At 43.7% G+C, this 16353-nt stretch overlaps 1 protein-coding gene across 7 annotated transcripts in view; it reads left to right on the top strand.

Moving 5' to 3' along the window:
• The window catches only part of LOC148406876 (uncharacterized), a 150570-nt gene extending 138436 nt beyond the window's left edge, over nt 1–12134 (top strand). For 4 of the 7 annotated variants that reach the window (XM_088403195.1, XM_088403194.1, XM_088403196.1 and 1 more), the window contains 7 exons: nt 126–185; nt 1855–1938; nt 10487–10535; nt 10641–10696; nt 10985–11146; nt 11233–12026; nt 12087–12134. In XM_088403195.1, the coding sequence (XP_088259321.1) occupies nt 1932–1938; nt 10487–10535; nt 10641–10696; nt 10985–11146; nt 11233–12026; nt 12087–12098 (1080 nt within the window). In that variant the 5' untranslated portion in view covers nt 126–185; nt 1855–1931 and the 3' untranslated portion in view covers nt 12099–12134. Of the gene's footprint in view, nt 1–125; nt 186–1854; nt 1939–9432; nt 10113–10476; nt 10536–10640; nt 10697–10984; nt 11147–11232; nt 12027–12086 lie in introns of those variants that run through there. The other 3 variants (XM_088403198.1, XM_088403193.1, XM_088403192.1) reach the window with 3 other exon arrangements.
• Nucleotides 12135–16353: the final 4219 nt, after the last annotated feature.

Below are 16353 nucleotides of genomic sequence, written 5' to 3'. Positions count from 1 at the left end.
TGACTGCTGATTGCACAAACATTGCTTATGTTTGTCGAGCGCCTCTTGATTTGGATTTGCCCGTGTACGTCATTTAACTTCCGTTTCCCATAGGGAATAATCAAAGGCAAAATGATCTGTTGCAGGGTCACGCTGTCACCATCCTCTTTTGAAGATGCGCTCTTCAATGGCATGCGGGCGGAAAGGTAAAAACAATATTTCTTTTCTCGTGTAATTAGAAGTCAAACAAACATTTTCGTACTTACCTCTTTAAGTACCCAAAATTGCACCAAGCAACTTTTACCGTATCCCTTTATCCTTAGCCTTTTTCGAGCTACGAGCTTTTGAAATAGCGACATAAAAATGGAAGATCTGACTGAAAAAATCCTAAAGGTTTGAGACTTTATCGGGTACCCCAAACTTCTGCTCCAAATCCAAGCTGCACAACCTCAAGGACAAACAAATGAACGACAAAGTCAGGAAAGATCGCTGCACATCAACATTGTTTTTCTTCAAATTGTTTTCAAATTTGGAAGTGGTGACTTCCTGCCGCATTAGGCTTGAAAAATCCCGCGGTACAATGTCAGAACTTTTTTTTCAAACAATGATCGGAGGTGGTTAAGCATCCAATCAGTTTCTTGAGCCCTTAAACGTCTTTTAATGCGCCACACATCAAAGTGGTCAACGCTCCGCTGATTTGATCTTGATTGCATCAAAACAAGTCGCGTCTGCACCCCAAATCCCGAATTAAAAGCCGCTCAGAAGTGTTTATACGGATCGGCGCTTGTCAAAGTTTGTCGGTCGGCCGCCGCTCACGTTTGCTCGCCGGCTGCACCAAAGCTGCTCGACGAGTTCGTCCGACGATTAATGACACGCAAGTGTTCCCTGCTGAAGGTGAGTGAGTGCAAACGCTTGTGTAAGGACCAATTAAATCCAGAGGTTAACTCAGAACAGGATCTTATTAGTAATTTTTGCACAAGAGTGAAAAAAGATCTGGATGAACGTGCCGCTACAGGAATTTGGATTTAGAACATCGATTTATGAGGCCTCGGGTGGAATACGGTTGCTGTGCTCGAAAGTCGTGATGGAAATTCGTTTGGGAAAACAAAGTAATGACAATCAGACAATCACCCTAACCCTAACCCTTACCCCAGTGTTCCAAGCCCATAAAATATATCAATTTCCCAAATACAAGATGCTCTTTTTTACCTAAAGAAAAAAGGGTGCGTCCTATAAACATGAACTTCAAAATGACGTGAGCCGAGTTTGACACCGAGATGCAGACTTTTAACGGCCGTATTCTTAAAATCATTAGTGTAACGAGGCGAGCAAGCGGGCGGACATCAGGTAGCTGTTGGCAACAAGTGTGTGTTGCAGCTAACAGAAGCTCATGTGAGTTGAGGTGGTTACAGAATTATTTTCAAGAAAAGAAGCGAGCAGACCGAACCAACATCCGAGCCCATCCTTGTTCGTACACAGGAATATTACTAAAATGGAGGGATTATGATCTCTCCAGCTGATTCAATTAAGAGTGGAACGCAGGGATGCGTGAACCAGTTAGAAAAAAAGGAAAGACATTCCGTTTGACTCGTTTATTAATCTCAATTCATGATAGCGTTGGGAGTCTTTAAACGCAAAATCAGTAGAGGAAGAGACCATCGTCAGGATTTAGTTTGATAAAACAACGTAACAACGATCATCTTAACAAAGAAAGAGCAACTTTCATGTCTTGAAGAACTATTGTTGTCCATATACGTACTTGTCTTCATTATTCATCAGATTCCAGTTTCGAAATGTAAATTTACTACGGTCGGCTTGGTCCTTCAAAGCCGATCAAAACAAAATCATCAGCTTCACTCTTGCCCGTGTCTTTAGTCAACAGGGACGAGGACATAGCCCGTCACAGTCAGCGTGGAAATAAACCAAAGTAACAACAATCACCTCCAGTCTTAATGAAAAGTGAGTACAGCGACGGGACGCGGGTGATTTCCTGTACAGTTTATTCATCTTTTGCCAGTCATTAAAAAGGTATGTTTTTCCTTTCTTCATATTTGCGAAAGAACACATTGTTCCGCGGGTCTCGGAAGGTGAGTCAAATAACAGCTGGCCCGCCGCTTTGCAAACAGCTGTCAGCCAACAAGTTCAACGTGTTCCAATTAGCCGTACAACTCCGCGCCTCTACCTATAGGACGTCGTTTAAACGCAAGGTTATCGTCCGCCAGCCCCGACTCTCGTCTCTGTCTTATTTGCTTAGTGTATATTGCGGGAGGTTTGGGGGAACAGTAAGGAGGTGTCACCTTGCAATAAGTGGATTAAACGTTGGCCCGTCAGCAGCCGCTGCGCCGTAATGGGAGACGATGGTTTGACGGGCGTGTGATCAAAACGAGTTCCGGGCAAAAAAGATTCAAACGCCCACGCGGGCTAGGTAAACGTACTCCTTCGTCTCGGGTTTATTGCGCACCGCGACGCGCTCGGCCCGGGAGGCGCGCTTTAATTACCGGGTTCCAGGCAAGCAGGCAGAAGAGTCCAAAAAAAAAAAAGATTGCGTTCCCACAGAAGTGCGCGTCAAACACATGGCGAGGTCCAAAACGCGGCGGCGGCGGCGGTGACGAACACACCCACTGTACTTAGCCCTCGGACATTCTGGCACGCTCTCACAAGAAAAAAGACAAGTTGTATCAGAAATGCAAAGCGGCCCTCGGGTTACGACTCATCAGCGCGAAACCCACATCGCCGTCGGGCTTACCTCGCTGGAACCTTAACCCTTTCCGCGCGCACCTTTACGCTGACCCCAGAACTTGTCCCATCATTCCAACTGCATGGATTTGTAAAGTTGTGTTTGTTTTGTTGTGTGTTTGTTTGATTTGACAAGATACGGCCACTTTCTCAGCAGTACCTACTCGATGTCCTGCATTAACGCTCCCACACTCAGTCCTAACAAGGAGTCTGAAGCAGCCTGTTAATACTCGATCTTGTTCGGCCTCCTTTCGCTTTGAACTAAACCACTGCTCGTCATTCTACATCACAGGTGTGGAACTCCGATCCTTGAGGGTCGGTATTCTGCGTGCCGTTCAACCTTCTCCCTCAAACATTCAAATGCAGAGCTTGCTAAGGAGCTAATCATTTGAATCAGGTGCGTTGGTGTGAGAAAATCGGAAAACATGCGGGATGCCGGCCCTCGAGGACTGAAGTTCGACATTGACAGAGTCCGGTGGTTATATAAGGGTGATTTGCCAACAACTCTTCACGACTTTTTTCAGTGTGCTTGTGGCTGATAGCGATGAAGCTGTGCGGAGATGTACAGGAGGGGGAAGGGGTGTGAGCGGATGCATGAGAAAGAGACAACACCGACTGAGCCTGGCCTTTAAGAAAAAAAAGCATCGCATTGTGGGGAATGGACAGGCGGGGGGTGGACCCGATATGCTAGAAAAAATTGATTGTCCAAATTTTGCCTTCAGAGATCTTTTTTTTTTCATTAATTTTGGATTACCGTAGTAGTTTTTTTTATTGCCGTACAAAAATGACAGGTAAGTGGCGTATAGTCTAAAATACTATTTAACTCATTCATTGCCAGCCAACTTTCAAACCTGCTTGAAAAATCAAAGAAAAAAAATGTAAGGACCTGGAATTGAATGTCTGAGCTTTTAAAAAACGAAATATACGTCTTTGGGATTGCAAAGTTTAAAAGTGTCCGACTTTGTTAGTTGAAATCAAGCGGAGACACAGAGAGACACAGGACAAAGGCGTAGGTCGTCCGTGACGTTCCCGAGGAAGGAATTTCACAAAGATCACGGTCAAAGTCACAATCCCTTTTTTTTGCGTGGCGTCAAAGAGGAGATTAACTTGTCAAAATGTGGCCCTGGGTCCAGACGGGTTCCTTTTGAGCGGATATCCCCTCCGTCTGATCTTCCTGGCAGACGCTAATAGTGACGGCTCCATAAGGCCGAGCGGGAGCAGAGCGCAGGGAGAGCTTGGGCTTTAGGATCGCTTTACCTGGATTCGCCAGCGCGGCGCTGGTGGATTAGCGCCCGGGGGCCTCGTGGCAGGCTAGTCTGCTAACTCCCCCCGCCGTTCGCGGCTTACGGGCGTACACGCATAGAAAAATACTACTGTAATTCCACAAATATAAGACACACTCATGTATCGGACACACCCTTAATTTTGTGGTCAAATTTTGTATTTTCCACGTTATTGTGTATAAGACGCACCAGCACTTTAGCAACAATGTAAAAACTGTAGGAAAACGGAATCAATCTCATCTTTTGTCAACTCTTTATATTTGCTTGTGTTCATATTTGGAAGGTAAATATTTGTCGCGGGTTAAAATAAGTGTGCTTCCGATTTCCCGCATTGTGAGCGGTCGGTGAACGCCTCGCTCGTGTAACCCAACGCACTCGAAGCAATAGTTTGTCCTTTTCCTCCTGACGCAGCGCAAGTCCGTTTTACCATAAATATCCAAAGTCATCTGTGTTTCACCAAGTTTATGATTGTGTGTACATGCCAAAAGACCGTAATTAATAAACGACTCAAATGGAATACCTTTCCGCGTTCTCTACCTCTCTTAATTGAATCAGCTGGAGACATCATAACGTTTACATAATCTTCTCTCTGATTACTAGTATTCCTGTGTGTAAACAAGGATAAACTCAGACGTTGGTTCAGTCTGCTCACTTCTTTTACTGAAATTAATGCCGTAATAACCAAAGATAACATGAGCTACTGTTATCTGCAACAGGCGGCATTGGCTGCTAACAGCCAACTGACATCCGCCCTCTAGCTCGTCCCGTTACGGTAATTATTGTAAGTAAGAATAAAAAAATGCAAATCTGTGCGTTAAACTCGACTTAGTAAAAAAATAACACGTTACTGCACCCATAGGCTGCAGCCATACTTTTGGCCTTCATTTACTGTACTTCCAAAGGAGGAAGTGGAGTAAACTTGAACGTAAGTATTAACGCTCCCCAACTTACAAATGAGTTACGTTCCGAACAGCTGTTCGTTAGGTGATTTTTTACATTTTTTTTGTTTATACAGTATAAGAGGACATCTGAACACTCGGGTAACGCGACCCAATGGCTGTGCACAAATAGATGGAGACTTAACTCATACTTTTTAATGATTCGATTTTCAGCCGTCAGCACGTTTGCCAAATCTTGTCCAATCAGAAAGAACGTCCGTCTCATAATGTCAACTGCGTATTTGGCAGGAAATAAAGTGATGACACAAGATTCCAGTTTATGATTGCTACAAGCAAAGGTGGATCTGGATTTAAAAAAAACAAAAATCCTGAGCACCAAGAAGAATGTAGACCATGCCTTAACCGGTCAAAACAAATTCTGAATCAGAAATTGCGGGTTTGAGTGAAAATGAATCATAGCATATTGTCAAGCTTAGTAATGTCACAGGAATGTTTGAAAGGCGATGCGTTTGACTCAATCCTCTTATCGGGGACAACGGAATGCGAAACCGACTGATGAGCGTTCATTTCTCCTGTGAAGCAATCAGCCAACAAATGCAGCGTCTTTGTTGTTACTTCCCCGTCGGACGCTGGACCGGAGAGGCGAAACCTAACCGAGTTAGCCTAGCGTTAGCTTGCCCAAGGGCTGGCCTGAGAAAATGTTCCTTTGTGGCCGTAACCTTTTCTATTGCGGCTCTACCTCGCTATTTTCTTGCTATTTTTCTTACTTTCAAGTTGGAGCAGCCCCAAAAAATGCATTTTTATTTTAAACAAAGGAAACAAACTAAAGAAGAGTTGATATTTGTCAAGTTACTTTCGCCACTTCCCCTGAAACGCCTGCAAGCGCTTTTCCGTCATGTAAAATTTGTATTGAGGCAAAAAGTACCCATAACAAATTGTTTGTTTTTCTCTCTTGGCCCTTGTGAAGGAGTCAACGTCGGGCTATTAATTGTTTGTAATTGAGCCACGTTGTGTAAGTTTGAAGGTCACATTCATGGGTGGCTATCAATCAAAAGCATTTTTGCTCTGTCACGTAATGACGAAACGGGAGAACAAGAGCCCGCCAATTATCTTTTCAGGCCTCATATATGTAAGTCGACAGGGACGGATCCACCTGGCCGGCGTTTCGTAAAAAGCATCTAGGTCAGGAATTTCCACGGCCAGGGGTGCATTCCGCCACTCCTCAAACTTGTGTGCGTTGGCGAGCTGCCACGCTCGGCAACACAACGACCCAAAGAACAAACGCTAGTCTCGTCAAGTGACTCCGGATTACCTCTCGGCGCTGTGCGGATGGATGCTGGGATCGGGGGAGGCTTACCCGTGTCGAAACGCTGCCCCCCGCGCCCCATTTTTTTTCTTTTTTTTACAATTTCTCATTTCCATGTTTTTGTGCAAATTTGGCCGCATTTTTTGTCCCGACAAGGAATCTTATTTACTTTTAAGCAAATGTTTTCAATTAGTCGTCAAAATTTCATTTTCGGTCATTTTTAACCAAATTTATTCCAATTTTCAAAATGGGTCTCAATTGGCAGCTAGCACTGTAAATATTAGGAATCAGGTGAGAAACTCAATGCCATTTCACACCGGTAAGAAAAGTTTTTGCCCCCTAGTGGGAGGATGACAAAGTACTTGATTTGACTCGTAATAAAAAAAAACGTTAACATCGGCAAGGATCAGCTTAATTAATCGTTGCTGCCAATATTGTGATCGCTATCAAAATTCAATTAATTGTGCGGCGCTAGCCATAAGTTTGAAAGCGAAAGGGTTAAACGACGGTCCCGGCGTATCGGAATAGCGGCCAAATTGGCGCTGTCTCTTTAAGAGCCGGCGTCAACGGAGCGCTCAGAAGTTGACTCCTAAAAGACGTCAGGCAAAACCCGGAAAGGACGCGCTTTTGGCAGCCCTTGGTCAAAAGTGGAAAAGCGTCTGCATAAACACATTAGAGGAGCTCGCGACATTTCTGCGCGGCGAGGAGGGCGAAAAAGGGGTGTGTGTCCCTCCCCTCCCCACCCGGCACCACCATCCCTCATGTTTTATGTATCTGGCGATCACAAGCGATTGTAAGAGAAATTAATCAATAACAAAGCCGGCGGGATGCGAGGACGACACATGCCGACGCTCTTTGCCACCTCGGCGCCGCGCATCCATTTTGATTTGGGGACGCGAGGGGGCGGGGCAAGGGGGGCGGTGTCGTTCGCCCACGTCTAGGTGAGGGATCTTTTTTTTTTTTTTTTTTTTTTTTCCCTCCACACGCGGGAGGAGCTCCATATGGCGGGGATCAAAGGTGTCGCCGGGTGCACGGTTCTGCTTGGTCGCCAGCCACCGCCGTTAATTAGAAAACAAGATCAGAGGCAGTATTAAAATCCAATTAAGGCCGTATGAACAGATTGCCAAGTGATGTTCACTAATGCATTACTGAGCACCATGCAAATTTTAGTGGCAGCATTTGGCTTTATGTGATGTGTTTGTGTCATTAAGGCTGCGCGCGTGCATGCGTGTTTGTGTGTGTGTTGCGTGACATTGCCTGATCTCTTGCTTGATACGCACACACGCACACACACATATCTAATCTCATCCAAACAATCAGCCAAAAGCTCTGCAGGGTAACAACACCCGCGCCGTCAGATGGGCTGATACGCCGTCTTACAATTAAAGAATAATTGGGAATGCTGAATTATTGATCCGTCATAATTGAGTTCTCTCTGCGTTTGATTTGTTTGGAGAATGCGGCGGCTGCTCGGGAAAATCCGGGAGATTTGGATCAAGATCTGCTCCAATTTGCAACCCGCTCAAATCCGCGCCTCAAAAAAAAAAAACAACAACATAAGTGGACCTAAATCTCTGACGCTCTTACTGTTAATCTTATTGCTGTGTTTGATATGACATCTTAAATGCGGTTATGTCTCCTGGGGTGGACATTTTACTTTTTTTTGCAGGTACGTTATTTACAGTCCTGTCGGTAAGTGGACCCCTTCCGTAACCCAAGTCCCCAACCGCCGATCCGCAACCCGGTACCGGTCCATGGATCAACCGGTACCAGGCCCCACCCGCACTAATGATGTTTTAGAACTGATTTAGTTGATCTATTTGGGCTTTGTTTGGCGTGATCTTTGATTTTTCTTTCTTTTAATTTGTCTTTCTTTTAATAACTCAATCATCAGAATAAAGAATGCAAACTTACAACAAAACACACTAAAAGCACACCACAATGCCCAGTGTAACATTCACCTCCACTCACCTGCCAACTCTAATAAGATTAGCATGGATAAAAATTTGCACAAGTATAGCGAAAACTGTATCCTTTTTAACATCGACAAAAGAAAAAATACATATAAATCAACTTTCAACGACTTTGTATCTGCTTATCGCGGCGTTTATAGAGTTTACGGGTTAGTCTAAAATGGAAAAAAAAAAATAGGTGCATGAAAGTGGCTGAAATGAAAGCAAAAACGATCCCAATTCCTCTTCTGTTGTTACGACACTTCACATGGCAAACACAAAAGCTTTTTGACTGGGGTCACCCCCCGCCCCACTATTTGAGAAGGACCGGTTTAATGTGTTCCCCTGGCACCAGAATGCAATCAGCAATCACCTTGACTAAAGGGCATTCACATCATTGTGTTTCGGACAACTTTCACCCTCTGGAGGGATTCTTTCAAAGGCCATCTGCATCCAGCAAAAATGCGCGTGAGCTCACGTTATCTCTCACCTACATTTCAAGTAAAAGGCGTCCTGAAGATGCCGGTCTGCTATTGGTCGGTGTCTCGGCGTCACTAGAATTTTTATTTATTATGTTATTTAACCCTTTCATATGGCGGGGCTCCACTGTACAGTACTTCCAAGTTTCCTGAAGGAAAACAATGACAGATTATTTTTAACTCGTCAAAACCCAAAAACCTAGTTTTGCGTGTTTGTTTGTTTGTTTTTTTTAAAGCGTCCAGACATTCAAGCCTTGGTACTCGTGTATTTTTTTCAAAACTTTTCAAGGGTTTCACTAAAGGAAGCACTAAAAACAATGGTGAATTAAAAAAGAGGTACTTGATGCATTAAGTACCAAGGTAATCAATTACTTTTCCAGCCAAAAGTTCTAAAGTAATTGTTTACTTTAGATTCTAACGTAAATAATTACTTTAGATTATAAATGTACTAAAGTAATGTATTACTCTATGTACTAAAGTAGTAAAATACTAAAGTAATTGATTACTTTAGGCACTAAATAATTGATTACTTCAGGTATTTAAATACATATATTCTCAGTTGAATTGGTGACTTAAGTACCTAAAGTAATTAACTACTTTGATGTATAAAGTAATCAATAATTTTAATACTTAATATCTGAAGTAATTGTTTAACTGTAGGTACTAAATGAAATACATGAAATACTATATATATATATATATATATATATATATATATATATATATATATATATATATATATATATACATACACACACACACAAACATTTCTTTATAGTAATATACCTTTATAGTAATATCCTTAAAAATTGCATGAAATATCTCTTGTAATTGCTCATTTCTAGTTGGCTATCGTAACGTCTCCGCATTCGTGCAAACGATACTGGTATCGGTTGTTTCAGCGACCATCGATACCGTGAAAAAAGGCCGGTACGGTTACCTGCCTATCCCTGTTTTTTTTTTTTAGCGTGTCTTTGTTTCATGTCGAGGTCGTGGGCGCATCGTTAGCCTCGCAAATGGAACGTCAACATCCACGGCGGCGCGTGGCGAAGGTCTTTCATCCGGCGCCGTAGACAGATACGGAGCGAGCGAGGGCGCGCGCGCCACAGAGTGACGAGTGGATGCAGCTGGTGGCCCGCGGCCCCGAGCAGCCGCATTAGAACTGCTAATGTGCGTCTGAATGGAGCCCCTTTTGAGACGCAAAATAGAATTCTGATTAGAAAGGCAGGAAATACACATGTGGAGTGGCGGAAATTGTTCCAATGTCGAGCCGTGGCACATTTGGCAGCGTCTCAAGCTGCGTGGGGAGCAATGAGATCTTAATGAAGGCATGTGCCGCCGACGCCGCGCGCACATTTGCATGTCTTTTATGGCCCTTCGCAAGACGACGGCGCCGAGGCCTCGCGTTCCGCTCCCCGCTTCCGCAGGAAGCCTCCGCTCGGAGCTTTTCATCGGACGCTCGCCGGACACGGCATTAGGTACGCCTGCGCTATTGGAAGAAGTCGAGTGCGCTTGGTCATTTGGGGACATTTTTCCAGCAAACAAAGAAAGCAAAAGAACCTCACCGGATTTTTTTTTTTGTGTGTGTCACAGATCCGTGTTTTATTTCGATTTCTTTCATTTAAGTATGCTAATGACCAAATCTTTTTAACTTTATTTTTAGTAGTGTTTTTATTGCTGTTAATTTTTTGTACCACCACCCCCCACAAAAAACAATCGCCTCCAATCAGGAGGCGGTGGCTTGATGGGCCGCTATATCTGGATCAGCTGCGGCCCATCAAGCCACCGCCTCCTGATTGGTCAGAACTTGAACTTGTACCTTTTAAAAAAACCAACCCTGAGCTCCAACTAGATGCGACTTGCTGGTTTGCTGTCATCATGCCTGTTTGGGTGTCTTTGGGGTAAGCCGTCACCCTTCATATTTGTTTGTTTTACTTGAATAATATTGAAGTTGTAGTCCTGTTTTTGCTGTGATTGAGTCGTGTTAAACGCATTTGTTCCAACAGGGCTTTGCTCCTTTTTCTGATGGTTGGACCTTCGTTTTGTGTCCCATATATCCAAGGCAAGATGCTATTGCTAACAGTTGAATAATTATCTGTTGTCAATTCTCAGTTGTAACTTGAGTGCTAAATGACAATCTGTTTATAAATGCGTACCTTAAATAGTTGTTTTCCACTAGGATAGAATAATTGATTAAATGATGCTAACCTGAGTATAGTTCTTTGCAAAATGGCTAGTTTTACAAATGGATGAATTTTAGCCGACACAAAACATGGCTAGCTTCAAAATGTTTTAAGCTAACTGCTTGTTAAGTTTATTTAATGTTTTTCCGCTCCCGTTTTTATTTTAGATGTCGTCGTTGCTCCCAAGTCCTTCCCTAGCAAACGCTACGGAACCCAAACTTTGTTGGTCCGACCGTCGAAACAGATAAAGTTCACGCCCGAACTTTCAGTTGCTGGGGCAAATCTTCCAGCTGTGAACGAGGATGCTGGCAACTCTGTTTGGTCTTTTGGTTTGTATTATTTTTTTTTTAATATTTTTATTTAAGCTGTGCGTCAGCTGCTTCCTAATTTAGCTTGTTGCTAATTCCCCCGCCAGGTTTCAAACCGCCAACTCCGAGTCCCGCGGTCTCGAGTGCGTCTGAAGCCAATCCCGAGGCGGTGGTTTTTGAAGATAAACCTGATGAAGCTTCAGTTGCTGATTCTGTCCCAGTTTTCCCCCAGCCTCTTCCTCCTCCCCCACAACCAGAGTTTCAGCCCGGCGAGCTGTTCCGTCTGGAGAAAACCTTTGAGCACGGCGACTACGAATCCGAGGACGAAAGCCAAGGCTTCCGGCAGCAGCCCCGTCCCCTTCCGGGACCTTTGCCGATCCCTTTACATTCCAACCCTCAACGTTTTTCTCGTTTCCCGCCACGCCATGGATCTTTGGCGCCCTATCCTTTCGACTATTTATTCTTGAGCGGTCAGTATCCTCCGGGTACGGCGACTCACTTCAGCGGCACTTTTGAGCACGGTAGGAACTACAACCAGGACGTCCACTATGAAAAGTTTGAGCAGGAGGAGCCGGTTTGGCCCTGGGCGTACTACGGCGGCCCACCCTACTACCACGCGCAGGACGGTAGTCGTATGAGCTTCTCTGACGACGGGCAATATTTGGGTCACGGAGGTCCTGGCCAGCATCAGGATAGTCGTATGAGCTTCTCTGACGGACAATATTTGGGTCACGGAGGTCCTGGCCAGCAGCAGGATAGTCGTATGAGCTTCTCTGACGGCGGACAGTATTTGGGTCACGGAGGTCCTGGCCAGCAGCAGGATGAAGTCAGACTGCGTCCTCGTTTCTACAGCACTTACAACCCCGGTCAAGCCAAACTACTTCGACGCTACCGCAAATGGGTGAGTATTAGAACGCCATTTTCTTCCCGCTGGAAACCTGACCGGCTTCTGTCTTTGCAGGTTGGACGCTAGGTGCTTTTGGAATCAAAATAAATGGAGAAATCTCTCAAATCGAGTTGTTTCAGACTGTTTGTCCTTGATTTACTCAACAGGATTTGGGCTGCTTTCAGAAACCTTATGTAGTGCTTGGTCTTGCCGGCTAATGGACTACTGTAGCAATGGGGTTCCCTGTCCGTTTAGTCAGTTTGAAACACTAATTTGAGTGCGAAATTAATCATTTATTCCTTAAGGACTACTAACCTAGTTTTGTAAATGCCAACTTCAACCTTTCAATTCTGTCTTAAAGCCTGATTTGAAATTTGCTTAACATGAGAAAAATTCAACATGAGCAGTAAACCAAAAGTTAAAACTGTCACCAAAAACTCTTCAGGGTACATTTTTAGAACCTGAATGGAGTTGAATAAATAACAGGTTTCAAACATTATTCCCCATCAAGCCCCCCCATCCTGGTGTAATCTTTGACATGATTAGCTTTAAATGCTTGCATGACACCATAGATTAACGATAGCTAGCTAGCGATAGCTATCAATAGTAATAGAAATCTAACGATAGATAGCTATCGATAGCGATAGATACTATAGGTCAATAATGACAGATAGCTATCAATAGCAATAGATGGCTAACGTTAGATAGCTAGCGATAGATACTGTAGCTAGTTATAGCGAGCGATAGATAGCTATCAATAGTGATGGCTATCGATAGATAGCTAGCGATCAATATATGGGTAGATATTTAGAGTCGGGGGGCAAAGAAGCACTGCCCCAACTGAGGTGATGCTCGAGCTGAAATTCAAAACTTGAAATCCCAGTTTTGAGTTCTATATTGATGAGCACAGAGTAGAAAATATCTCACGTTGTCTGGCGCATATCCATCTTGGTACACATGATCTAAAAGCCGTACATTGCGGAGCACATCTGGGCACCCTGGCGGCGACTCTTGACGGATGCGTGACATTTCAGAGCGCCGCCAAAATAAAAGCCCGTCCATAAACAGCATCTCGGGGGGGCCGCGCGTGATCTATGGTGCGCGCGGCGCTCTCCGGCGAGCGGCCCAATCTGTTACCGCGACACGGACGCCGTTAATGGACAGTGGGCATCCTAATTTATGTAACAAATCACCTTTGAAAGCCCGGCCATTGATCTTTAATTAGAGGCAGCTGTTAATCAGCGTTATGACTCCTTGGTGGCGTCGTCATGCTTCCTGCTGCAGTCTGTTCCTGTGCCAGAACAGCAGCATCAGCGTCCTCTTTGTGTACAACGCAAGGTGCGAGTCTCACACACCAGAACGGAGCTTGTATCTTTTATGTAGTCGGGAAATTACGTTAACTTTCGGAAACACGTAAAAATCTTTTAATTAATCTTTTAATTATAATATGGGTATGGGCCAAACAAATGGGACAAATAACTGTGTTTAAAAGGGGTTAACTAGCAAACTGACTGAGTAGTTGTTAGCCAGTTAGCTCATTCACTTATTAGCTAGTTATTTGCATGGTAGCTACTTAATTTTGTTGTCTAGATAGTTAATTTTCTCTCAACTTGAAAATAATAACCCCACTAGTGACCAAAAAACTAAGCTAGCATCTGGCTGCACATGATGTGAAAGGTTGAATGCGGCAGGAGTTGGCCCCAAAAAAAAAAAAACCACGCTTGTGCGCTTGCATTCCCAGCGTGGGACCGTACAAAGAAAAAGAATAATAAAAATCTGATAAAAGGCAAATGATTTCTTTCATAAAAGGCGCGGACGTGGAGTGTTTTACGGGCGCCTCTTAAGTTAATGACACAGAATTAAATTCCCACGGGGATCGGCCGTCATCATTATTCCGACGACGCCTTTCCTTTTGATGGTCATCTCCTGTCAAAGTCAACTCATTTATCTTTGCAACTTCACACGTCTGGTTGGAGCGCTAAGGCCTTTCTTGTAAGCATATTAATACACTTCTGTGGCGTGAAATGTTTGAATCAGAAGTAGTTGGATGTGGTGGTTAGCTGGTTGGTTAGTTGGCTAGCTCATTGGTTCCCTCAACCTTTTGTGAGTATTCCCTCAACCGTATGTGAGTGTAGCGTATTTTATTCGGCATGTCCAGGTGGATCTTTTTTTATTTCTGGCTCTTTGCGTCATTAATGTTCAATGCTGTTCAATGTTCAAAATGAAGGCATGGAGCCTTTAATGCAAGTAACAATAAGGCAGTTCATGTTCCAATTAATTTGCTCTTAATTGGAAAAGAAAACAGCACTTTTCTGGTCACGGCATTAGAAAGTGTTAACTTAGATTTGCTGACACCTGAAGAAATCCTGTTAAAAGTCTTACATGATGTGTCGCTAGTTTGCTAATTGGATACCTCGCTGATTGGTTGAATGGTTAGCTAGTTACTGTAGTTTCAAAAAGCTAACTTTTTAAAGTAGATTTTTATTTTAAATCAATTTGGAACACGCTCCCAAAAGATGTGGCAGACCTCAACTTTGGCAATGTTTGTTTCTACTAAGCCGTATTAGATCAAATTCTAGTATTTTCCTCTCAGTTTTAGTAATATTCATTTGTGTGAACAAGGGTTGACTCGCACGTTGGTTCAGTCTACTCGCTTCTTTTGTTGAAAATACTGAAATAATAGCTGAATTAGCTGAGGTTATTAATGCATTATTTGAGTAGCTGCCGGGACATTGGCTTAAGCAAAGATGCGTCGGCATCGCATTCCATTGGGCCGCCGCAGCGCTCGGGATTCATGTACGGACCAGTGAGGAAATCCACCGCAAACGTCTTTGCGTCGCCTTGTGATTAACACACAATAAAAGAATGTGTCAGGGAGGTGGGGGTGGGCTTAAAAGAGCACGAAGAAAAAGCTGCCCAGCGAAAGACGGCTACAGTACGCCACGCACTCTATAATTAAGTCGGGATGAAAGCTCATCGCACTCGGCTTCACACACACTTTGTTTTTACGACATAATGACAGTCAGGCCAAAATCAAATGGGAGCGCTTGAAGATGGCACCGCCTCGCCACGCCTGGCCAACACGGGCGATGCTGACCCCCCCCCCCCACTTTGGCGGCGTCTACCTGAAACAGGGCCCACCTGGGAGGTCCAGGTGAAAATAGGCTGAAGGTTTTCAGGAAACGCTGAGGGCCTTTTTTTCTGTTTGTATAAAACAAATGAGGCCAGCGGGCCGGTTCTGGCCCGCAAATGGATTTACACTGGCCCGTGGACAGTATTAAAAGGGGATAATACATTTGAAATTGTTATTTAAAAGTTAAATAAATAAATACCACGGCTTTGTTGGTCCAGGCCAATTCGGATTAGATTTTCCTGTAAGTCTGCAGGTCTAATGCAACTCCATAATGAGTAAATAGATATTAGCATAGATGCTAAGGCAATTCAAAACATCCGATAAACCCATGAAACAGCCAAACCTTATTCTTGAAAACAGAAAAATGTTCAACCAACACCATGGCATTTTATTAGCTTGATGCGAACAGACGTGAATTTGGGGTATACACAATTTAGCAACACGTTGCTTCATGTTTCGTTTAATTAGCTCTTAATTCGAAAAGAAAAATATACTGTTGCTGTCAAGCCTTTAGAAAACACTAAATTTGATTTTCTGTTTACTGTAGAAACTAATCTCGCGTACTCCCTGTAGTGCCTTCATGTACTTCCGTTTGAGAGTCATTAAATTCGGCTTTAAAGAAATGAAAGGAAGATCTAAACACGCTTGCTTCAAGCTCTTCCATTTGAAGTTAGCTGTAGAACTGACATAAAACCGAAGACTAATAAAAATTGTATACTTAAATGTTCAACTGAACCATGTCATTTAAGTAGCGTGATGCTAGCATGCAATATGAAAGCATATAGATGGGCATATTTAATATTGATGTGATAATTAGAAACCTTTGAACAATAATAACGTTAACCACACATCTTTAGTCGGCCGCGGTGCTGCCTGACATGTTGCAACGCAACCTTACATGTACAGGATACCCGAAAAACCCATCAAGAAATGATTCATTAAAAGTCAGCGGTTTAGCAGGCGTGTGAACAATAACTGATGTATTTTAGTCCTGACAGTAACCGAACCTGCGAAAACCACTCCACTAGGGGGCGGTCATTCCAGAAACCCAACAGGAAGGGCACAACCAAGCTCTGACCAATCAAGTTTGAAATTTCCAAGTTGTTTCATGACTGATCCTTCCAAGAAGAACATGGATTCCAACAACTCAAGAAATCCAATGGAAACATGGTAGGAACATTTTGTTCATATGATTTTCAGTTGCCAAGC

Source organism: Hippichthys cyanospilos, chromosome 20 (assembly GCF_059441005.1).
Source record: "Hippichthys cyanospilos isolate Australia breed blue-spotted pipefish chromosome 20, RoL_Hcya_1.0, whole genome shotgun sequence".
NCBI classification, from domain to species: Eukaryota; Metazoa; Chordata; class Actinopteri; order Syngnathiformes; family Syngnathidae; genus Hippichthys; species Hippichthys cyanospilos.
Note: the sequence above shows the minus strand (reverse complement) of the source record. Positions and strands in the feature narration are given on the sequence as shown.